The sequence below is a fragment of the Saccopteryx leptura genome, chromosome X (assembly GCF_036850995.1).
Source record: "Saccopteryx leptura isolate mSacLep1 chromosome X, mSacLep1_pri_phased_curated, whole genome shotgun sequence".
Lineage (NCBI taxonomy): Eukaryota > Metazoa > Chordata > Mammalia > Chiroptera > Emballonuridae > Saccopteryx > Saccopteryx leptura.
In genome coordinates, this window is record NC_089516.1 from 8,022,561 (window position 1) to 8,047,524 (window position 24,964).

General features: G+C 39.3%; 1 protein-coding gene across 2 annotated transcripts in view; it reads left to right on the forward strand.

The window, feature by feature from the left end:
* GLRA2 (glycine receptor alpha 2) overlaps positions 1 to 21,024 on the forward strand; it is a 180,965-nt gene extending 159,941 nt beyond the window's left edge. For both annotated transcript variants that reach the window (XM_066356230.1, XM_066356231.1), the window contains exon 9: positions 20,656 to 21,024. In XM_066356230.1, coding sequence (XP_066212327.1) covers positions 20,656 to 20,934 — 279 coding nt within the window. In that variant the 3' untranslated portion in view covers positions 20,935 to 21,024. The remainder of the gene's footprint in view (positions 1 to 20,655) is intronic.
* Positions 21,025 to 24,964: the final 3,940 nt, after the last annotated feature.

Below are 24,964 nucleotides of genomic sequence, written 5' to 3' on the forward strand. Positions count from 1 at the left end.
TTCTTTGTGTGCCTGAAATCAAGCCTGTCCTTCAGCTCTATTATGATCTTGGTAAGCCTATGAAGCAGATATCTTAAACCTCTCCTTTAACTGGCTAGCTCTTAATTGCCATAGAATTCTTATGGTGAAAAAAGCTGTAGTGATTTCAACACAACTGGGCTCATAAAAAGTCAAACTGAGTAAGAGAGAAGTCTGGTGCTTTCGTAACATTAAAGAGATGTGGGTTTGCCCAGTCACAGTATTAATTTGTCTTCTATTAATATTATTCTTGTTTGTAACAAGCTCATTTGAAAACAAAACATTTAAGTGAAGCTGGAGTTAGTTCCCACCTAATTGATATATCATGATCAGAAGCAAGTGTAGCCGTTGAGAAAATAAACGATCCCGGCTCTGTTCAGAAGTGAGTGTAAAGAAATGGCCCCCACTTTCTTAGTTATAACTCTAAGCGGCTGGACAAGGCTAGAATTCATTTGTTCACCGAATGTTTTGTAGAATGCTCCCTTTGTACAGAGCTCTGTTTCAGATAAGGGAGAGTAAGGCTACAAAACTGCTTGAGGCGGTGGTTCCATAGTGCAATGTTTCTAATATAGGCTAGGTAACATTAACCATAATAGTTACAGTTGGAGCTGTGGCACTTGTAAACTTCATTTCGTCTTGGAATGTTAACTGTAAATTATTCTAACCTCCTCTTGTAAGCATGAATCAGTGAAACAGAAATAATGAAATAGGCAATGAAAACTGCACTCTTTAAGGTGGCATTCAATGCCCACCAGAAAAGGGCCTCATCCTACCTTGCTGATTACCTATCATTTGCATCAGAAAAACCTGGACAGCTTCCCACACTGAGATAGTCAAGACAAAAGTGATGTCAGTGACATGAAAACCCCTTTAAGCTAAGGCAGGGGCTATTTGTCCCCTGCCCCTGGGGACATTTGACACTGTCTTAAGGCAGTTCTGGTTCTCTCAGCCAAGGAGGTTGGGAGGTGTGCGTCCTACTGGCATCGAGTGGCTGGAGGCTGGGAACGCGCTCAACATCCCACAATGCACAGGACACAGGCCCTCAGCCAGCGCGCCGAGCCTGAGAAACCCTCACGTGAGGGACAGAGACATGCTGTGCACACAGAGGACTGAGCTTTGTGAGGGATTTTTTAAAAAGCTTAGCTTTGTAATTACAACTTGCTTATGAACAAACATATTACTCCTGGCAGGAGTAATTAATTAGAGCTGGTATAACTCAAAAGAGGATATAGCCAGAAAAACCTTTTTTTTCTTTTCCACAGTGTTTTATTTTTTTTAATTTTATTATTATTATTAAATTTAATGCAGTGACATTGATAAATCAGGGTACACATGTTCAGAGAAAACATCTCCAGATTATTTTGACATTTGATTATGCTGCATACTACTCACCCAAAGTCAAATTGTCTTCCGTCCAGAAAAACCTTTAAATTAGAAAGTCCCTCTTTAGTTAGCTAGCTTTCTACTCCATACGAGTTTCTCTTATTTACACTGCCGAGTATAAAAGGGATCCAAAGTCTGGTTCTTAGCACTGGTAACAGAACTATGAATTTTGTTGGCTGTATAATTTAATTGCTTTTCAACAAGTTGACATGAGTGTAAACATTACCAGGCTCAGTTATTGAACATTCCCACTTCGTTTCACTCTGTCTGCTGCTCGATTTATTCAAGAGCAACACAAGTCACACCAGAAATGAGTCCTCACATATTCTAGACACAAGGTAACCGGCGAGAGCAAGGTTCTCAATTCTGGCTGCACATTATACTTATCTGGGGACTTTTTAAGATTCCTCAAGTCCACGCCCTACCCAGGCCAATTAAATCAGAATACTTCTGGAGCTAGAAAAAAAAAATCAAGAAGTCTTGATTTTTGAAGGCTTCCAGCTGATTTTAATGTGCATCTGAGTTTGAGAACCACTGCTCTACATCCTTGTTGCTGCAAGTGTCCCTTGGTGAGCAGCAGCGCCTGATCTTGTTGGAGACAGACTCTCGGGCCCCACTCCAGACCTAGGAAATCAGAATCCCTGCAGCGATGGATGCATAAGCACGCTGCAACTTGAGAAGTGCTGCACTAGAGCATATTGCAAACAGTCCATTGGAAAATGTACACATACTGCAACACGCAGTCTAAAACAAAGCGCACTACTGACACACGCAAAAGTGCCCTAACGCGCTCGATAAATTAATTTTTGTTTGATGAAAAACATTAAGTCTATCACTAGGCTGCTTGTGTGTTTTTTTTCCAGTAAATTTAATTCCTTTTTAATTACGGAAGGTTTCCACCATACAGAATAATGTATTCCCATGCTGCTTGTCGTGTTGTTTTTCTTAAGAGGAGCAGCACTAGCTCTTCAGTGGCCCAGGGTGATCCTTCTGGGGTTGGGAGCCCAAGGGGAACCCGACCCAGCACTTCCCTGTCACTGAGCTCTCAGCCCCGTGTTCACACACAGGGGGCGCCCACCTGAAACGCTATCCAGCAGAAGCTGTGCTGGGGTGAAGGGCTTCACCTTAGCTCACAGGACTCCACTGCGCACACACGTGTCATAGTAAAACAATTGTTCTAAATAGTCATCCGCCTTTATTCTGGAAGGCGCAGAATGCTTCAAATTAAGGGAACTTGGCAGTACTATCTCCACAGGGAGTTTATGAGGTTTGCTAAATGTCGTACAGCCAGTTTCAGGCTGCCAGACCTCAGATGCCTCAATTCATCATAGAACCATCGATGCTCTTTCACACTTTCTGTGATTAAAAAAAAACAAAAAACAAACTTAGAAAAATCCCTGTCATAAAGCCAGCTTTCTTCATGCTAGCCAAGTACCCTGTCAACATGTTTCATTATAGATTATAGCACCCTTTTCTGGAATAAGTCTGCCACGTGAATTTCTGTGCTCTTAATATATTATATATATTATATATTATATATTATATATATTATATATATATATATATATATATATATATATATATATATATATATATATATATATATATATATGCCTTTTCTCTTCAAATCATACAAACAAAGGGATGGGAGAGAAGCATGACATAGTGAAGTAGGTCTCAGCCGGGAGTCCAGGTGACTGAATTCGAGTCCTGGCTGGTACTATATTTGCCAGGGTGACTTGGAGCCATGGTCTAATCGCTCTGGGACTTCTTAGTTCCTTCGCCTGTAAAGGGATGGTCTAAAGCCCTTTCTCCTGGGATTACTATTAGGCGTAAGCAAGATTATGCGTGTGAGCAGCAGTGCCTTTTACACAGCCAACACTCATCAATATTTCCTTTCTCCTCTCTCCACCTTTTGTAAAAACCCTCAGAAAATCTCAGAAATCTTCTAATGGCAAAGGCTATTACTCATCTTTCAATCCGAAGAGCCTGTCACATCGTCTGGTATATACTAGGTAGCATTTGCTGAATGAATTGTGGGTTCTACTCAGGCCTCCTAGCTCAGTGGTCTGAAAGTAGAAAGCCAGCCCTCACTAAGTCATCAGAAGCCATGCCATTTCTCATATGGAGCATCTGAAACGTAGATAGAAACGTCTTCTTAAAGGAGCCAGCCCACTGACATCTGTCCTCTAGCGCAAGACACACATCTATGGGAAAAGAAAAGGCTAGCTCCTGGAATGGTAGAACCGAGCTCTGTGTAAACTTATCTTCACGTGCTCATACAAAATGGCCTCTGACTCTTTAAAAATTGCCCACTATTTAGTGCACAAGAGACTCACAACTATATTATAAAAATTCAACGTAATAAATGCAGACATCTGGGGGAAAATAGAAAACAAAAAAATGTGGTTACTGCTAAACAGCGGTGGCTGAAATCGAGAGGAAAGAGCCCCCCAGAGGGAGCTGTAATTTGTGCTAAGAGCGCAGGATACCTCAGGGCCTAGCACAGCGCCTGTTATACAGCAGCCGTCTCCCAGCGCTGTCTCAAGCATGGCTCATGAGAGCTGCAATGAGTTTAAACACAACATCTGACTGTTCCTCAGGACTCTCCTATGTATTTCGAAGCCCCACCTTCCGACTTCCCCATGACTAGCACATGCCTGTCACATGGTAAATGCTCAGTAAATATCTGATGAATGAATACCGACAGAAAAGAAATCAATCAAGGCCATTAAGCACAGTAGTTGTCAAATTGTGAGGTGTGATTGACTTGTGGGTCATGAAGTCAGTTCAGTGACTCACCACCAGCTTTTTTGAAAAATAAAAAGGAAAAATTAGAAAATATCAGAATGCCCATTCTGTTTTGGAAAAGTAAATACCGCTGTGTGAAACTTTTCTTTCTGTTAGACATTCATGTGGGTGGGAGTGTATGTAAGTGAGCTGGTCAGTAATGGAAAATGTTTTCTACTTTGGGTCATGGCAAAAAAAAAAGTGCTTTGGAGTGTATCAGGTGAGGTAAACAAGTTCACTTAAGCTTCTATGGCTTAAACTGTCTCATATACCCTTACAAGTAAGTCACCAGTATAGTAGCAAGTGGTCCTTATTTGGTTGCTATGACAATAAGAATAGGAGGCATACCTTGCACCTGCCTGAAACTCACTGAGCCCGGCTCCAGCTCCGGCTCCTTGCCCTTGTTTTACCAGTGCACACCCACACCTCCCCAGACCTCAGGCCTGGGGTGCCCATGACTTGGGTTCATCATGCATTGACTTGTGCTGGCAGTGTGGAAGCTGTCATTTTCAGCTGGGCATGACATCTGCCTTGCCCCATCTTCTTGGGGCAAAGAAAGAACCACCTACCCAGGGCTTAAGTCTATTTTCTATGACAATATGTCTTCTTAGGACAATAGGTTTCCTCTTTTCTCTGATTATAACTACTGCATTGACATCTTTGAGAAGGAAAATGAGGCAGACTCCCCATTAAGTGCCAATGCTGGGTACCTTCACGCACTTTCTAAACTAGAAACTCAGCCAACAATTAGGTCAACAGTACTGGTATTATTTTCAAATTGTGCCCAATATTTGCAATCAATCTTCCCTCTGAGCCTACAGACAAGTTTCTGTCTGAAATCTTAAATCTGGTCACCATAGTAATGAAGCAGCGAGAAGGTGAAATCTTAGAAATATACTGACGATACTCTATTTAAAAAAGAAAAACAACACTTCATTTTATCCATTGTTATCTATTTGCCTTTTCCTAATTATTTTTTTTGCAAGAGTTGCTTACAAGAAGCAATAGTTGAAGTGCTCATGAACAAATGGTTGCAGGGAAGATAGGAGAGAGCGAGGGGACAGGTGATCTGTGACACTAGGTAATAAGGTGGAATAATGAAGCATAGGCTGTTTCTGGTTCACTATGCTGCTTTGAACGTCCTTGGGAGAAGCAATAGGAAAGTGCATCCTGATCGTTTACCGAGTTCATCTGCTTCAATTACTGCTAATTTTTAAACAGAACTAACAGTCCATATTCATTAGAGAAGACCTAACTTACCGGGATCACTCCAGTTCAGAAGGAAATAAAGACTGGCCAGAGGGAGCAGCTTTATAGTTTTTCACGTGGAGAAACCGTGTGTGTTCTGCAGCTGTGGAAAGCAGTGAAGTGACGGCCATTGCTCTCTCTTCCTTCCCTCGGGATATGTCTCACTGTCTCTCTTTCAAAACCTCCCAATGCTTGCCCAAGTCACATCTGGGTGATTTTGTCATGACATTAACCTGCCTTTTTAAAGGGGCTAGAAAGGGATCAAGGGCAAGACCAAACACAAATCTAATTCTGTTGACTGAGTTCTCAGTTTTTGCTTATTGAAATAACCAGATCACCAAAGTTTGATGGCCAAGAGCATCGACTCTCTCCACTCTGAGCTCCTTTCAGCAGACACTGAGCAGTGGAAAGAAAGGGGAAAAGAAACAAGTAGCTATTGGAATGCTGATACTATGGCTTAAACTTGCAGGGGTCCCCAAACTTTTTACACAGGGGGCCAGATCACTGTCCCTCAGACCATTGGAGGGCCACCACATACAGTGCTCCTCTCACTGACCACCAATGAAAGAGGTGCCCCTTCCGCCGGCCGTAGTTTTGGGGATGCCTGGAAAGCATAGGCTGTCAGAACTGCATATAATAAATACAGGCTTCCACGAGCATGGTGTGTTGATCTCTAAAATACATCCATTCAGTGCCGACTTATTTACATAATGTGAGGCTACAGGTTACTGCTTTAGGATTTGTATTATTCTATATCCTATATTTTATATGCTCTATTCTAGAATTTTCTTCAAAATTATAAGAGCAGCAAGGGACTTACTGTCCAAATGACACCCTTACAAATAATGGAATAAAATAATTTGCAAGTCAAAGGTAAATGAAAGAGAAAACACACATGAACCAAGCTGTTGCTGAGGGTTTCTCAAAATGGGATTAGAAGGACTGGAAATGTCTAGAGGATCCACGTGGGTCACAGCAGGACTCAGTTTGTTGGACGCATCTTGCCTTCACTTGGGTTGGCACCTTCAGTGTGGTTTGCCCTTCTTGACTTCTCCCTTAGCAATTTTCATACACAGAAACTAACACAATTAGAAGGTACATAGATGGTTATCTGCCTTGAACTCATATATTACATAATACCCAACATCTCCAACAAATAACTAAACACTTGATTATCTCCAGTAACAAAGAATTCATTACCTTCCAAAGGGCTCCATGTTCAGTCAGAGTTGTTAAAAGTTCTCCCTCATATAGGTATACGGTATTTCCCCGTAATGTGAACCAGTTGTTTCTGCCTAGCAACCTTGAAGCCATTAGTACAAATGCTCTTCAAGCTTTTGAAAACACCTTCCATGTGAGCCAGGCTCATGTGTTTTCAAGGCCAGACTTCCTTGTTTCTTCTACAGATCCTTTTCGGTGTGCTTTCAGGGACATTCACCACCCTGGGAGGAGCACCTTGCCCCTCACCCTGTCCTAATTGTTTGTCCCCTACCCCTTTTTCTCTCCAGTGTCCCCAGGACAACAGTCCATAAACTGGCATATCAATGAGAATATCTTTCAAGAATTTGAATGAGTTTCTAATTATTCTAACTAGATGACAATAAGGACTTGAGAAGGTTCCCAAGAATTGAGGCTCAGGTGGCCCAGGTGGAACATGTGTCACTAAAGGAAGGGGAAAGGAAGAAAGCAGAACTGGGAGAGAAAAACACTCTGAGAGATTGAGAAGAATCTCAGTTTCCGACTTGCTCATTGGAGCTCCCGGGCTAGATAACCCTCCTTACGTCACCGTCAATATCATGATCATTACTAACTAATACCTACCGTAATGCCGGCGGCCGAGGCCAGGCAGGTTCATGTTGGATTCAGGCAGATGGTAGAGAAACTGTAGAGCCGGAAATCATTGGGCCATTCCTGTTTAATAGAATCTCATAACGGCAGACAGGCAGGGAAAACAGCTTCTCACGGCAACGGGCAAACAAACAGCAAAACCACCCCTCGCACTGGTGGGCAGACAATCCACGACCGTCCCTGAGAACAAGCACCTGGAGCCTTACATAGACTATACACATGTGGCCCTGCCACATGCTCATGCACTAATCAGGGAAAGTGCAAGTGAGCAAGCCTAACACAGCTGTTTTCCCAATACCTACCATATCCCGGACACTGTTTGAAGCCCTTAAATGTGCATTATCTTACTGAATCCTTCCAAAATCCTTCCTATAAGGAAGGGGTCGTTATTTCCATTTTTACTGCAGAAGAGACAGGCATGTGGAGGTCGGAATGACTTACCCAGCTCCCATACTGGCCAGAGGCAGAGCCAAGTGGGAAAGCAGGAGTTCCGGGCCCAGAGCCCAGGCTTCTTACCTGTACAGGGCACGGCTTCCCCATTCTTGGAGACTCGTGAGATTTTCTTACAATAATTTTTATAGTGATTTTTAAAAGAAACTTCCCATTTATTTAAGCTACCATGAGTAGGATTCTGCCCTTTGTAACAAATCCTCCCTGATTAAGATACAGGAAGATTAAAAGATACTGACTCCCTGCCAAATGGCACAGGCAGGTGCCTCTGAGCTGCTGTGTAGTTGCACTGATGCAAGCTTGGGGAACAGAATGAAGCTGCTTTTCTGTACCATGTGCAATTAATATTCATGCAGATCTTCCAGAAGCAGTGCATTCCACGATGTTATCGCAGAGCGAATGTCATCTAGCTTTTCCTTAATTACTCAAGCATAACATGGCTTCTAATCTGTCTACCCTGTGGCCTGTGCATTCCTTTATCATAGTACGCATCACATTAATTAGAATCATTTGTCTGTATCAGGATTTCCCAGCTTCAGTATCACTGACACTTGAGGCGAAATAACCCACGCTTTGTTGTGGGGGGACTGGAATGCTGGCGGTTGAGGCCAGGCAGGTTTGCTTTGGATTTGGGCAGACGGTAGAGGAACTGCAGAGCCCGAAAGTGTCAGGCCATACTCATTTATTGGAGGCTCACAGAGACAAGCAAGCGGATAAACAAAGGAAAACTGCTTTTCGCAGCAGAGGTCAAGGGATCAGGAAAAACACCCCTCATGGTGGCGGTGGTGGCTGAGGGAGTCAGGGAACCGCACCTCGCAGTCACAGGGAAGAGAGCTGGGGAAATCACCACCCAAGGGAAAGCACCCGTAGCTTTTCGTAGAGACACACACGTGGCTTTCTGCCACGAGCTCACACATTAATTGTGTAAAGTGCTTGCAGCCAGGAAACCAGCAAGCAAGCCTAACACAGCTGTTTTCTCCAAAGGAACTGTCCTGTGTATTGTAGGACATTTAGCAGTACTATTCTGGCCTCTACCCACAAGATGCCAATTGGGCCCTCTCCCTTGTGATGACCAAAAATGTGTTCTAACATTGCCTCATGTTCCCTCAGGGACAAAATCACTGTTGATTGAGAACCACTGGCTTATATATTCTTGACACCCTTCCCAATCCCATACTGACTTCAGGGGCAAGACTTTTTTATTCTATTTCTTTCTAAGCCTTGGTACATTATGATGCCCAATACATTTTAATTAAAGAAAACTATAATAATGCATTAAAATGTTTTGTGGTTTAAAATCTGAAGTACCTGTATACCTGTATGTTTTTGGGTTTAGTCAGGTAAACAGAGACACTAAACATACTACCAGAATAAGGGGTTTAATATAGAAATTACTGTTTATATGAATACTAGAGTAACTGGGGGAATGGAAGGCTGTAGTCAGAAGATGGGACTTCATCCTGAAGCTCTGAGTGGAAATCCGGTGTTGATCAGGAAATCTGACAAGCCACTATGTCTAGCTGCTAAAGCAAGATCATAAAACGGGGTCCCACAGAAAGGTCTGGAATGCTATTGTGTCTAACAAAGCAGCCTAATCTGACCCCCATATATGCCCCAAAATAACGGCCTCTGTTTCCCTTCCACCTTCTAAATCTCCCAGTTCCCCTCACTGGCAAACCCTTATGAAGAACTGTCAAGAAGGGAGTTCTGGGAAATGTAGTTCTTTCCAGCATTAGGCACACACTTCTACAGGAGTGGTGGTATCAGGTAAACAATAAATAATCTCACACAGTAACCACTTTTTGACACTGCGTGTGTGTGTGTGTGTGTGTGTGTGTGTGTGTGTGTGTGTAACAATAATAGTCTGGAGAACTTGGCAGTTGTGATCATCCAAATCAGAAAGCAAATACATGCTATCGTTATTACTGTTTTTGGTTTGGCAGTGGGCTTATCCCCTAATCACCTGTCCCCTTCAGTCTGTGATGTGTACGGTCTCAATGCTCACTTTGCAACCTGAACAGATGGCAAACAATGTTCATAATCGAACAGCTCATACTCCAGATGGAAAATGTTCACCTTCATGCTTCTTAGAATTTAGTGTGTCTTCTGAGCATTCTAGATAGACTAGAATTGACAGAGGCTACCTGAAAAAGTTTTCCATATGCAAGCCATTGCTTCCCTCTTGAGGAATTGAAACATCACAACGATGTAATCGATTTCTAAACTACTCTCTAAGACTACAGGTTAAATAAAAACATTTCAGCTTTACAGATTTAGAGCCAAAAGTCAAACAATTATTTTTAAATAGTCACTTCCAGTCCATTAAAAATGTGCTGTGGGCAAAGTATGGTCTAAAGTACAATGAAAGTATGCATTTCACTTTAGAAAATTTGTTTCAAAATCTACATTGAAAAGATGTATTCTTCAGAGACTGGCCTATGAAGTCTAAGATATTTACTACCTGGCTGTTTAAGGAAAATGTTTGCTGACACCCAGGCTAGAGGAGAGCAGGAGGAGGTGAGGTCTGAGAGGTAAATGGGCACTACAAGGAGTTGCTCTTTACTGAGGAAGATGAGAGCCACCAGAGAGTTTTGAGCTGAGGAAGATCTGACTTGACTCACATTTTAACAGTATCTCTCCAGTAGCTGTGTTGCGAACAGACATTACTGTTGGGAAGGAGGGTCTAGAGCAGTGGTCCCCAACTTTTTTTGGGCCACAGACTGGTTTAATGTCAGAAAATATTTTCACAGACCGGCCTTTAGGATGGGATGGATAAATGCACAAAATAAAATTATGCAACCAGCGTAAAAACTGTGGTATTTTTAAATATAATTGTCGAAATTATGAGACAAGCATCAAGAGTGAGTCTTAGACAGATGTAACTTAGGGAATCTGGTCATTTTTTAAAAATAAAACATTGTTCAGACTTAAATATAAATAAAATGAAAATAATGTAAGTTATTTATTCTTTCTCTGTGAACCGGTACCAAATGGCCCATGGACTGGTACTGGTCCATGGCCCGGGGGTTGGGGACCACTGGTCTAGAAGACAGGACCATGTAGAAGACTAGAATAATTCTGGTGGGAATGATTTGATGAGTCACCATCGAGTGGCTCAGACCAGCATGTAATGGTAGGAGTGACTAGATTCTGGTTTGGAGATTGAGCTGATTGGATCTCCTGACACTAAATGTGTTGCATAGCCTGACATAGTTGCAGGGAGGCTAGAAAATGCAGTCTCCCCACATGCACATGTGTGACCAGCTAAAACAGAGTTTCTTAAGTAGTAGTGAACTTGTCCCCAGGAGACGCTACTGGCATCTAGTGGGTAGAGGCCAGAAATGCTGCTAAACATCCTGAAATATACAACACAGCTCCCTAAAACAGTGGTCCCCAACCTTTTTTGGGCCACGGACCGGTTTAATGTCAGAAAATATTTTCACGGACCAGCCTTTAGGGTGAGATGGATAAATGTGTCACGTGATCAAGTCAAGTGTCAAGAGTGAGTTTTAGACGGATGTAACAGAGGGAATCTGGTCATTTTTAAAAAATAAAACATCGATCAGACTTAAATATAAATAAAATGGAAATAATGTAAGTTATTTATTCTTTCTCTGAGGACCAGTACCCATCCGTGGCCCGGGGGTTGGGGACCACTGCCCTAAAACAAATCATTATCTGGTCCCAGATGTCAATAGTGCTGCAATTAAGCAACCCTGAGCTAAAGGAACATCCACCACTGGAAGAAGAAAGATGGGTTGTGGTGGATAACTAGAAATCGTAGCCGACTCAACTGCCTATGCCCCAACCCTTGCAAGGTATTTGTAGGCTGTGGCAACATCGGTGCTTGAATCCCTGATCATACTGCAGCTAAATTTGTTCATCCACCCTTACCCACATACTTTCCCCGTTATTGGGGTAAGCTTTGTCCCAAATAAGAGGCTCTGCTAGCTTTTTTATTTTAACAGAAAGAGAATTTTAACTTCATTTAACATGTATGATTGGGGCAATGAAGGAGATTTTATGTAATGATAGCTAAATGACGAACAGCACCACAGTACAGGTATTAATTTGTTTGAAGAGATTTGTGAGGAAAAATATTTCATCAATTAGAATTTCAAGACTTAAAACTGATGTTTGGTGATAACCATAAATTTACAGGAATTTTACTCTCTTCACCAAACCCAAATGGATGGCCTATGGTTCAGATATCCTTAATGTTATACTAACACTCCTGGGTCTTTTTTTATGGGTAAGAACTGATAAGGAAGGTCTTCTTTATTTGGTGAATTTTTGCATATATCTAATACATACTGGCTTTTCATTTACTTAGCTTTATTATTTTGATTTGCCAATAGATACTTAAATGACAAAACTATTTTTTTGTATTCTGGAGTGTTTGTCTAGTCCATTTATATTCTTTGCAAAGAAGCATGCATTTTTTACTAAGAGTGCTAATGAAGTGGATCTAATTGTACATATAATCACACTATCTGGGCTGCTCATTAGCTTAACACTGGGCCATAAAAAATGGACAATGTTTCAAATGCAGATCATAAATACTTCAATACCTGAGTGGCATTGTTGAGTTTAGGTTTGCCTTAATATTATATAAATTCAATATACAAAAATTAGCCACATAATAAATAAACAAGAAAAAGATTTTTCATATTGCAAAACTCCTTTCTTCCACCATTCATTTAAGAAGAATTTTCTTTATATATATCCAACCTAGGAAGCTTCAGTCTGGAAGTATTGGTCTAGGTACGGGGGCTATCAAGACATACAAAACTGTGCATCTGCACTTGAAGGTTACATAAAAGAGGCTGGCATGTAAGTAGCTGATTTTAACAGCAGGTTCCATCATGGAGGTATGTACCAGGTGCTACAGGAGCTGAGGAGAAACCTATGGCTCAGGCTCAGGGTCAAGAAAAGGCATTCCCAATGGGATGATGGCAGGGCAGAGTCTTACATGACATGCAGGAGCTTGCCAGGTGAAGAGAGGGGAGTAGCATTCTACGCAAAGGGAAGCAGCTGACTAGAGTAAAAAATCATGAAATCCCAAGAAAAATGCCTTGGTGTCCTTGAATGTCACACAAAGGAGCTTGGGAGTGGTCATTAAGGAGATGAGAAACTGTTGAAAGTATTAAATCTAAGAATGGAAGCAATGAGCAAATGGCATTCCATCAATTCCACTGTAGCAGAAAGCAAGGTTGACTTCAAAATTTGTGGGGCCCAATACAAAATGAAAACATGGAGCCCTTGTTCAAAAATCATTATGGCCACAACAGAGTATTAAACCAGTTAGAGGAATCTTCTAAGCATTGAGCCCCGTGCAACTGCACAGTATGCATGCCCTTGAAGCCAACCTTGGGAGAAGGTATCAGGGCAGGAGTAGGACAAAGACATTAAGACTCTTATTTGTGGAGAATTTGAGATTTTGCTCCCTGGTATATGTCATCAGTTTGGCTCAAATAAACTATTGGGGGAAAAAATTTAAAGACCCTTCCTTGGGTCTTGGCCAGTTAGCTGAGAAAATAGAGCATTGCCCCGACGTGCCAAGGTCATGGGTTCAATCTCCGGTCAGGGCACATATAAGAAGTACCAATAAATACACAACTAATGGAACAACTAAGCAGAACAACAAATTGATGCTTCTGTCTCTCTTTCTCTCCCTCCCTCTCCTTCTTCCTTCCTCTTTCTCTGTCTCAAATCAATGGAAGAAAAAAAAGATCCTTATTAGTATGCTGTCTACTCTCTGGGAAGAAAAATCTTAAAACATATCAGCCAGCTAGAGGTTAGTCTCAAGGCAATATACTAGCTAGCATTATAGTCCTATACTCAAACTCAGACAATGGCCAAATGGCTAATCTCTTCATTTTGAAGAGAAGGAAATAGAAGAGCAAGAAATTTGAGGGCATGTCCTAAACTCACAAGTCTAGGAGGGAGTGAAGATGTGAATTGAACCCAAGCCTTTCAGGCTCTATCTCCATGTTTTCTTCTGCTCCTCTATGCAAGGCTACTGAGTCAGTAGTGAGAGCAATAGGATGGAACTTCTTTGGGGAAGACTGGTCCAGGGGTCATGCGAAGGGCTGCAGTTGGCAGAAAGATGGAAATCATCCAGGAGGTCATTGATGTCCCCTCCTTTCACACAAGAAGCATGACCTTTATGAGCCATTACTAAGAATCAAGAGGATCGTTCCAAACAGTTATTGAATAACTATCACAAGGCCCTGCACTGGACTACTAGGGCTACAGAAATGACTTTGGTACACTCGCAGGAGTTCACCCTCTGGTGAAGATAAGAGTGGAAATCAGCTATAAAATGTGGAGTCCCTAACTACCTACTTGACTTGGAGTGGTGAACACACAATACAATATACAGATGATCTACTCTAGAATTGTACACCTGACATCTATATAATTTTATTAACCAAGATCACCCCAATAAATTCACTTTTTAAAAATCTGGAAAGTTGACAAATAAATACATTTTTAAAATAAAAATAGTAACAAAAAGCAAAAAGTAGAAATGAATACTGGAAACCAGTAGGTATCCCCAGAGTCCTTTTCAGATTAGGGGAATCATAGATGATTCGTGTAACTCAGCAGTAATACCTTGCTGACTTTGGAGACTTCAGGTGCATGTGAATGCCAATAAGCCCTTGTATAGCTCTCAAGAATCTCTCTCATATTATACTCTATTTAGTTCTCTATGCTGCCCCCCCCAACAAAAAACAAGGTTTTATTCATCTTTTCCTTCCTTTGGCTCTTATAATAAAGCTCCAAATGGGCAGATGGGTTGCAAGGCTCTACACCATCCAGCCCTGGTCATTTCTGAAACTGCCCTATGCAGCACCCCCTGCATTGCAGGAGTCATCCTACCATCACTCAACCACAGTGCGCCCTCCCATCTCAGACATCGCCCAACCCTGCCCTCACCTCGCAAATGCTTCTCATGTGGCATTATCTCTAATGAAATATCACTTCCTCAGGAAAAACTTCTGTTTGTCAGATGAGAGGTGGACCCCCATTAACAAGCTCTGACAGCACCCTAGAATTTCCTTGCAGAGCCCTTATGATCGTTACTAATTATGTATTCATGTGATCACTTTATTTTTGGCTTCACCTCAAGGTTGAAAACTCGTTGAAGGCAAGCGTCTGATCTAGTTGCTCACTAATGGAGCCGCAGCACATGGCACGGTGCCCGGCATCTCCTCAGGCCATTTCTGACCACTCAACCTCAACAGCCATTTCCCTGCCACTCACTTCTCTTAAGTCTCTTACTTTGATTGTTTTTCTTCAAAGCATCCATAATTATTTGTGCGTGTGCTTGTAAGTGTGTGGAAGTGTCTTGTGTACACACACATATATATATCTGTGTGTGGGTGTGTGTTTGTGTATAATTTCTTTACTTCTTACTGCATGTTCTCTTCACTAGAATGTAAGAACAGAGACTTTGTCTTCCTGTTCACTGCTGCGTCTCCACTCCATTCCTGGCACATAATCGGCACCCAATGAATAGTAATTGGAAATATAAATACATGAATGCAAGTACTCAAGAAATGTATACCAGACATTTCTTCTTGAAAATTCAATAATAATTATATCATTTACTGCAAAAGAGAAGATTGATTGAAATGCTTTTCTTCTAGAAAAATTGCGTTTTACTGTCTTCCCAAAATGACGCTTTGATAGTTTTAATTCATTTACCACATGTCATTAAGAAACAAGTGCTTATATATATTAAAATTTATTTCAACTTTGGTGTTCATCAAATTCAGTCAGAGTCTTCATCCACAATCTTCAATGGAAGTCATTTGGGGTTTTATAGGGACAAGTACATAAAAATCAAAGACTTCCAAGGCCCTTGGAATGTGACAGACCTGGATTTGAATCTCAGTTTCAATATTCATCAGCAATATAACTTTGGGAAGCCACAAAACTGGTCTCAGACTCAATTTCCCCCATAAGTATGTTACTGGCAGGGTCGGTTTAGTGATAGGACTAACCATAGTTTTAATTAAGTGCATAGTATACTGTCATAATCTATAATAATATCTATTCATTCTTTATATCTATTCCCAAGTCCCTGTATTCAGAGGAGGGAATTGAGGCCACAAGTACTGAGTATTTCTCAAAGCCACCCTTCTTCCCCAAGCCCAGGTGATAGAAATCTGCCAGCCTACAATTAAGCATCATCCAGCCTCCATTTGCTCAGGAGACTTTTTTGGTGAAAACCTGCTGTGTTTGGACTCACACTGTTTCCTAAGGAGTACTGGAGATCCCGATATGTCCTCCCAGTGATTGAGGCTCACTACATCCTCAGTTCCAACCAAGCAATTTCCTATTCCAACAAAAGGGAGACTCAATCCAATCAAAGAATCTGGGTGAGAAATGTGATGGAAAGAATTTTCCCCCACCCAGCTTTTATGAGTCCTTTTATTTTCTCCTCTTTAGGGCATAAAAGAATACAGTCGTCCCTCACCACCATATCGCAGTTCATTTTTTGCGGTCTCACTGTATTGCGGATTTTTAAATTGTATATATCTAATTTTGGATTGCAGATTTTTCACTATATTGCCAGATTTTTCAGTATATAGTTATTTTCTATATTTATTATTTTAATTATTTTTGCAGTAAAATAAGTATTTTCTAGCCTAAAAAATTGAAAAGGTTTATAAGAATGGAGGGAGAGTTTATAAAGCCTAATATATATATATATATAATATATATAAATATATAATATATATATAATAAAATAAATATAAGGTCCCTACTTCACAGATTTTCGCCTATTGTGAGGGGTTCTGGAATCTAACTCCCACAATAGACGAGGGACCACTAACTGAAACTATAGGCTCTGCTAAAATCTTTCCTTTTAAAATTACTATGCTTTTTAATTATATTGAAATTATTTTCTTAAGCAATTGACTACAACGTAGTTCTGGTGATGCTTTAGGTCTAATTTCACATCTGGACAAGAGTTATTCAAACATAGGAATGAGAAAATTTTTACAAAAAGTAAAATTGATGCATAAATAGATAAAATAATAAGTCTCAAACAAATTGCATAGGATCATGGCAGTGCTTCATACAGCAGGCAAGATTTCAAAGTGGGACACAGAAACTGTACATAGTAATACTTGGACTAGATGATTCATTTTCTGTCAAAATGTAATCAGTGAATAACAAAACAGTGAGCTCAAAGTATTTTCTGCTCAAAGTTACTGAAGATGGCTGGCCGGCAACAATAATTAACTAACTGATTTCCTGGCTAGTTAGAAGGAACGGATAATATATGTCTAAAATTCTAGTCTTACTGAGAGGATCTGACTCTCCCTGTGAATACATTCAACTAAGCTGTGCCTACAGATTGTTCTTTATTTTAGCTTCAGCTTATCTATGACTGAAGCTCATGTCTATTTTGCCCTCACATAGGAATCTAGGAATCTTTACATATTACTATAACATTTTATTTTGAACCTGCAATAAAGTCAATTAGTCATTCATTATAACACAAATATTCAAATCGATTGCAATTATGTTTGCTGAAGCAAAACCATACTCTTTTATGTGGATAATTTAAGGTTCCACATTTAAAAGGGCATCGAATGAGTCATGATGGTAAATAAGAAGACCCTTAAACTAACATTCATATCTCCTGCATATGAAACAGTAAATGGATAATTCCCACCGATGACAGATTTATTTTTATGGTGGATAATTGTAAAGAATTGATTTAATTAGCTGTAACTATGCTAAGAATTATAATTTAAAATACTGTTGACTGAATGAGGAAAGTATCTTCAAGCACAGAGAAAACCCTTTGCGGGTTGCCTTTTGTTCATTATTCAAACAAATATTTATCAAGCAGCCACAGTGTGTGTGGCAATGGACAACATAATTATAACCTAACCTGACATCACTCCCCTCTCGCTCTGATAGTGAAGTGAGTTAACCTCTTCAGGTATCCATTCACAGTATGTGAGGAAAGATTATACTAATTAAATGAATCATTCTGAAAAGAAATATGGACACGTGTATGTAGGTTTCCTTTGCATTATGTGCTAAACACAGGTTACCAGCTAACTATGCTTTCTATTTCTTCAGGGGCCCAAGGATATTCAAATAATTTTATCTCACTCAGGCAGTAAATTATATGCTTAATAACGAGTTTCTAAATGTTTATAGAGGTGAGAACAGCAATTTTCAGGATTCTACAGACATGAAAAGAATAAACAGCACAGTAAATTTAGGCAGATGGGGAAATGTATTTTAAGGGACTGTTTCCATTTGAGAAGTCATTTTAGACTCAATAATATAGAATAGGTTCAGCATTTTAGAGCTGGACATTAGCGCTCATCTAGGCTACTGGTTTCCAACTTCTTCCCTTAGAATCACTGGATTTTTAAAAATATAGATTCTCAGTTATCCTCCTCAGAGACTTGGATTCAGTTGGACTAGAAGGGGTTGAGAGGGGAGGCAGGCATACATATACTCATAAAAGTTCCTAGGCAGCCAAAGCTAAACCCACAGATCTAGTCCAGCCTCAACATGTTTGGCATGGGATCCCTGACGCTCTGAAAGAATAAATATCTTGCCTAAGATCAACATAGCTTATAACCGTTGGAACCAGGTCTAGAACCCAAATACCCAAGTTCCAAGTCTGGATTTCTCTTTACTAAGCTAATTGGCACCATTTATTCTTCCCTCATACACTGGTTAAGATCTAATTATTAATTAGTAATAGGAACCAAATTGTACAGGACAATCCGTATAAATAGAAGTAGTAGGTAGATAGTTTTGGTTTTATAGATGAGTAGTTTTACAGTTATTTTATTATAAGAGGTTTGGCCTGATTTTCCTGATATAAATGGGCTCATTGAAGGTTATAATTCATTCTGGTATTGGTAGCACCACATGCATTCATTTATAAGAACCACTAATGCGTCAGGTAAATGAGCCTTCTGTGTTCTAGCCTGGTTTTCCTAGAGATCTGATCAACACAGTGAAGGGTGACATGGAATGTTTGGCAATTATTCACATCAGCTATGTCTCCAGCTCAAATCCCCTTCAGTCACTGTAAGGTTGCAACGCAACGTTTAGCTGTCCAGCCATGTTTGGGGTTGGCCTTACAAGAGGTACTATATTATGGGGGCCAGTGTCAATAAGCCAAAGGCCTTAAAGAACTCTATTGGACTCTCTTCTTATGTTTAGCTCACATATACCTCCCAGAGTGGGAAGTGGCACCTCAGTACTAATTTAGCTAAGTAAGCCACATGGAAGTCAATCTACCTTTCTTTCTGGGTTCTGCAGTCACCACCGGAGCACATATACTATAATCTAAACTAATCATTTGGAAGTCCTTGCACTTCTATAAGCTACACGCTCTTTCACTCCTTATTTTGTAGGGGATAAAGTGTAATTAACCGAAATACTCTTCTTACTTTCCTTACCTATCCAGGGATCTCCTGTAAACCTTACAAAACTCATTTCAATATACAAGATATCATTTGTCCCTGCATGTCATTTGGACTACAGTTGGGCTGTCATTCATATTATATTAATAGTCCATTCAGTATATCTTTTATATGTGGCTGGAGGCACTACTGACATGCAGTAAACATTGATGAAACAAAATTTACACCATTTCTTTCTTGTTTTCTGGGAAATATAACCATTATTATTATTTGGCAAGATAAAGAGTGAAGTGCCTCTGGTTACTGAAAGGGGTGGCACAATATTGTGGAAGGCAGTAATCTAGTTTCAGAAGAGTCAGTCAATGGCTATTTAGAACTACAGTTTTATTTAGCAGGTCAATTCAATCCTGCCTTTTCAACCCCACCATTTTGACCTACCTCACACCCAGGTTTCATACATTTGTCCCCACTAAGGCTATTTACTCTTTACCTGGAAAAATAAATACAACTTTAAGTCTCTTATCTAAATCATGTAGAAATAATTAATACAAAATCCCACTGACATCAGCATAATGACACATTTACAAATGGTAGAAATAAATAACTATCGAAAGGATCAATGTTACAAATTGACACTAGGCCTGACCTGTGGTGGCACTGGATAAAGCGTTGACTTGGAATGCTGAAATTACCAGTTCGAAACCCCAGACTTGCCGGGTCAAGGCACATACAAGAAGCAACCACAAGTTGATGCTTCCTGCTCCTCCCCTACACCTTTCTCTCTCTAAAATCAATGAATAAAATTTTTTAAAAAAGAAAACTAGCATATATTTATTTAAAAAATTGGCATTAGAGAAAATAGCCATGGTAGAAATATCCAATAGTAAATAATGAATATTTAATCTCTGTCATATAACTGAAATGAACTAAAGGGCTGGAGAAGAAATGTATATATATCCCATTAACATTAAAGTCAGTGTCAATAGGAGGAACTGGGCTGTTTAATGATCTACAATACTAGAAGTTCCTAGTTCAGGGACAAGTATGCAACAGAAATGAGGTAAATGCTTTTTTGAATAAATGAATGAATGAATGAGTAAATGAACAAATGGTCTTCCTCATAGATTTAGTTACTATTGGGATTTAGAGACTTCATTTTAAAACAGTCTATTCAAAGCTATTGATTAATACACTAGATTTGGGGAAAATTGGTGCTGAATACAAGGTACGGTAGATAGGTGTTTCTGTGGGTTAATTAATTAAAATGACCACAAAGTCATTATTCTTACCCTTAATTTCTCAGCCTGAAAAGTTAATGAACTGTATCTGTTCCATGAATAATTGAATTAAACTTGAAAGTGAATCACCCATTCCAAAAGCCTCCCCTGCTACCAGTTAACTGTGATTTATCCTCTTACTTCTGAAGACCTTTAAGCATCTTCCATCTGATTTGACTGACAACCAATCTGTGCTTCTTCTGTGTTGATTCTCTCAGGAAGAAGATGTCACTCGTGAAAGTCGTTTTAATTTCAGTGGTTATGGGATGGGTCACTGCCTCCAAGTGAAGGATGGAACAACTGTCAAGACCACACCTGCCAACCCAACCCCACCACCACCCAAAGATGCAGATGCCATCAAGAAGAAGTTTGTGGACCGGGCAAAACGGATTGACACGATATCTCGAGCTGCCTTCCCATTGGCCTTCCTCATTTTCAACATATTTTACTGGATCACATACAAGATTATTCGGCATGAAGATGTCCACAAGAAATAGATGTGCCCTTCAGACCCTGGGACCTTCTTGCCTAAGTGTTGTGCTTGTAAATATACAGTGAAATTGTCTTTATATCACTTTGACAGAGGAGAAAATTGGGGGTGGGGGGTGGGAGGAACATGGGGCGGGTTTCCTGGCACCTATGTGAATAAAGATAAGTTATACAGCAATGAAGGAAAATGTTTGCACAAAATTAAGTTGTTGCAGAATCACGTGAACATAATTCCCTTCATCGTCTTTAGCATTGTTCTTTCAGATGATGCATCAATTAGACATGATAGGCAAGGTCAAGTTCTCGAAGGCAATTTGTCTTTTGGTCTGGTTTTGACTAATTCTGGTACTTAAACATTAGCTTAAAACACAAATACACACACACAGAAAATGCTTACCATATGACCATAGTGACTAGCCTATAGTGAGTCGAGGACCAAACCTTTTTCAGGAAAACACTGCCTCATTTTTAAAACAAGCCTCCTGAGATACGTTCTTTACAATGTCTGTAATTAGTGTTTCACCTGAGAAATCTTTTTGTGGGTCATAAATTATTTCTACTTATCAGAAAAACAACAACAGAAAATAAACACCAATCACAAACAACAGATTTCTACTTTACTGTCTGTGTGGGTGTGCATTTTAATATGATTTTTCTTTCCTAGATGTAATGTTGGGGTATAAATTGTGTCTCGTGTAATTGATTTGATAGAATACCCTCCGAAAATCAAATGGCATTTTATTTTAGCTCCAAGGTAGTGCACTGTATATTTTTTTCGCTTTAACTATATTTATGTGTGAAGTGCTTAAGTGTGACTTAGTCATTGCAACCTCTTGGTCACAGTATTTATGGAGATGCTGTGTCCTGAATGGTGTAGCTCATATTAGCCTGAACTTCCTCCCATTTCTGCTCTCATTGTAGGTGTAACTACTAGTCCTAATGTTAACTGACCCATGATTTCTACTGTCAATCCAAGTGAATATCATTTTAAATATCCTTAACTAACTTAAAGAATTTTAAAATTGTACTGTGATTTTCATAACCCGTTGCCTTTTTGGTACCAGAGCTACGTGGTTTGAATCCTGGCTACATGTTTTAAGTAAGAAAAAAAAAAAAAAAAGACGTATTTTTGCTTACTCAGATAAAAAAATAAAACCTGTAAAAATATAATGAAAAAATTAAATTTTACATGTGCTGTAAAAGGGGTTATTTAAGAAAAAGTATTTGTTCAATTTCAATAAAGCTAAGTGTGCCACAGAATGTCTCTAAGACTCTTTCTGTTTCTGCTGTACAGTGGGACTAATTTGATAACGATGGTAACTTGAATTTTTGTTTTCTGTCTGCCTCATAAGCTTGAAGCATTATATAGCTATTACAGCTATCCTATTATTCTTATAATAGTAGCTTACAGAATCCTCATGAAGAAAATAACATGTTATCCTCCTTGGAGAAACAGGGAAATGGTGACGCAGAAGTATGAGGAGTTATTGTGAGCAGAATCTAGTACAGAAGGCCCACCTGTCCACCTACTGGATTTTATCAGGAATGAAGTTCCAAGATGAAAAAAAAATCTGAGAATGCAAGTGAAGTATAGAATTAACTCATCTTGACCATAATAGATTTTCCTTAACCAAAGATATACATCATAATATTTTCAGGAAGTGTGAATTCATAAGTTAATGTTCATGGCTTCTTAAAATTATTCAAATAGAAACTCATTTCCATAGAAAGATATATTGCAGAATGGTTAAAAGCATGAATTTCGATGATAGAAAGACTAGCTTGGCCACCTCCCAAAAGTGTGATCTTGGATAAGTTACCTGACTTTTCCAAGTAGTTTCTATTGCATAGGGTTTTGGGAGGATAAACTGAGAAAAATGCAAGAAAAGCCATTAACTCAGGGTCTAGCACATAGTAAATTTTCAATAACTAGTAGATACTAATAAAATAATATTATTATTATTATTATTTTATATATAATACTATTATATATAATAATAGTATTATTATATTATATTATTATATTATATATAATAATTATTATTATTATTATAAATAGTCTTGGTTATCCACAGGGTAAAAAGCTTCAGTGTCTAACCTTGGCAAGATTAATGCCAGGTGTTATGCACCATTTCTGAACATTATTTCTGTCTTATTGCTCATTCCTTTCCAAATAAATAAAGCAAAGTTTTTGATTGGCCTTGATTCTCTTTCTTCCACTGCAAAACAGTAAAATCGAGATAAAGGGCCTCCCAAAATGGGCCTGACCCCAAAGTGACCAAGAAAGAGCTCTGATTCTGTGTATGGTGAGATGAAGAGGTGCCTGGGGGATGTTCAGCTAAATGGTCATGTCTAATCAACATGTGTACCACGTACTTTTCTGGAGAGCATGGTCCCCACATTAGAAAAATTCTAAAAGATTTATGTCTAAACGTATCTGCCAGTCACTTAAGTAGACAAAGGCAAGAGGAATTCTCAGCTTTACTCTAATTCTAGTCTATGTTCAGTGGAACAAACTCTTGACTGTACTGATTTGGGTTATATAAATAAGATTAAATCTCAGGGAAAGGTTTTAAATGCCACATATTCTGCTTCTTATATTTGCCTTGACTGGGCAAGCCCAGGGTTTTGAACTAGCAACCTCAGCACTCCAGGTTGATGCTCTATCCATTGTGCCACCGTAGGGCAGGCTAAATGCCACATATTCTGATGAAATAGATAATTCCTCTAAAATGTTATGGAAGTTTTATTTCGGACATTTTCTTTCACAATAGTAGTTAAAAGAAAACAGTTCAAGAGTAAAATCATGGCTCTGAGGCAAAGAACTTATGTAATACCTGTTTTCATGAAATTGAAAGCTTCTAGAAGTGGCTATGCTTCCATGGGCTCTCTACAATGCCTACCAAAGCTCAAATGCCCAGTGAATAGTCTTACTATCACGAGGAAGAAAGTTGGTGAAGGAGGATATGCTGTGCCTGTTGACAATTATGTAAGTTTTCCCCACCCAGCTAGATATGAGGTAAACAACTACTGCCACCACTTTTCAGATAATAGATTCCTAGGGGATTTGTCTTTCAAACACTTTTCAATTAAGGCTTAAGATACTTTATGGCATTTTCAAATAGCTTGGCCCAAAGCAGATACTACGTACAAACCAGACTGGCTGGAGATTCTTTAAAACCCTTCTAAACAGTATTAGCATTCATGTCCTCCTCTGAGCTGCTGTACAGATCTGCCAAATTCTGAAATCAAAACTCCCAAGAAAGATTAAATGAATATCATTTTACATTTTGCTTACTTGATAGAAGGTCTAACCAAAACACAGCCCAAAATTCCATATCATGATTCACTGCTTTGGAAAATAAAAAATAATATATTTGGAAAAAGTTTTTTAATTTCTTTTTTTCCTAGTTTAAACGTGAAGCCAATTTGTGGGATGAATATGTTATATGTCTGCTAGATAATTCTTTTTTAATCTTTCATCCTTTGCTATAAACTTTTCTTTATTTTCACCTATTCAGTTTTTTTAAGTATACTTTGAATGATTCAAGTAATACATGTTCTTCATAGATCACAAAGCAGAACTAAAGCTAACACCACAACTTCATATTCATATAGTGCTCTCCACATATCAACATGTTTTGATGTCTACAACATTCAATTCTAATAATCATCCAAGGTGGCCAGGTCACAAAGAGTCAACATCCATCCTTTGATCAATATATAATATAACTGAAACTCTATGAGTTCAACATCTCATCAAAGTTCCTATCATGTTAGAGGTTGAATATTCAGCACTGTTTGTTTCCTATAGCTTTTCACTATATCCACATTGTCTAGGAAAATAAAAGCTTGGAATGGAAGAAATCATGGTACTACTAACCTACCCTAACTTACCCTCATGGATGACAAAACAAATAGGTATAGGAGGGCATATAATAGAATATTTCTGTTGAAAATGCCTAAGAGAAAAGTTCAAAATTGTGATACAGCATTAAGAACATCTTCATAGAGTCAATATCTTATTGACTGAATGGC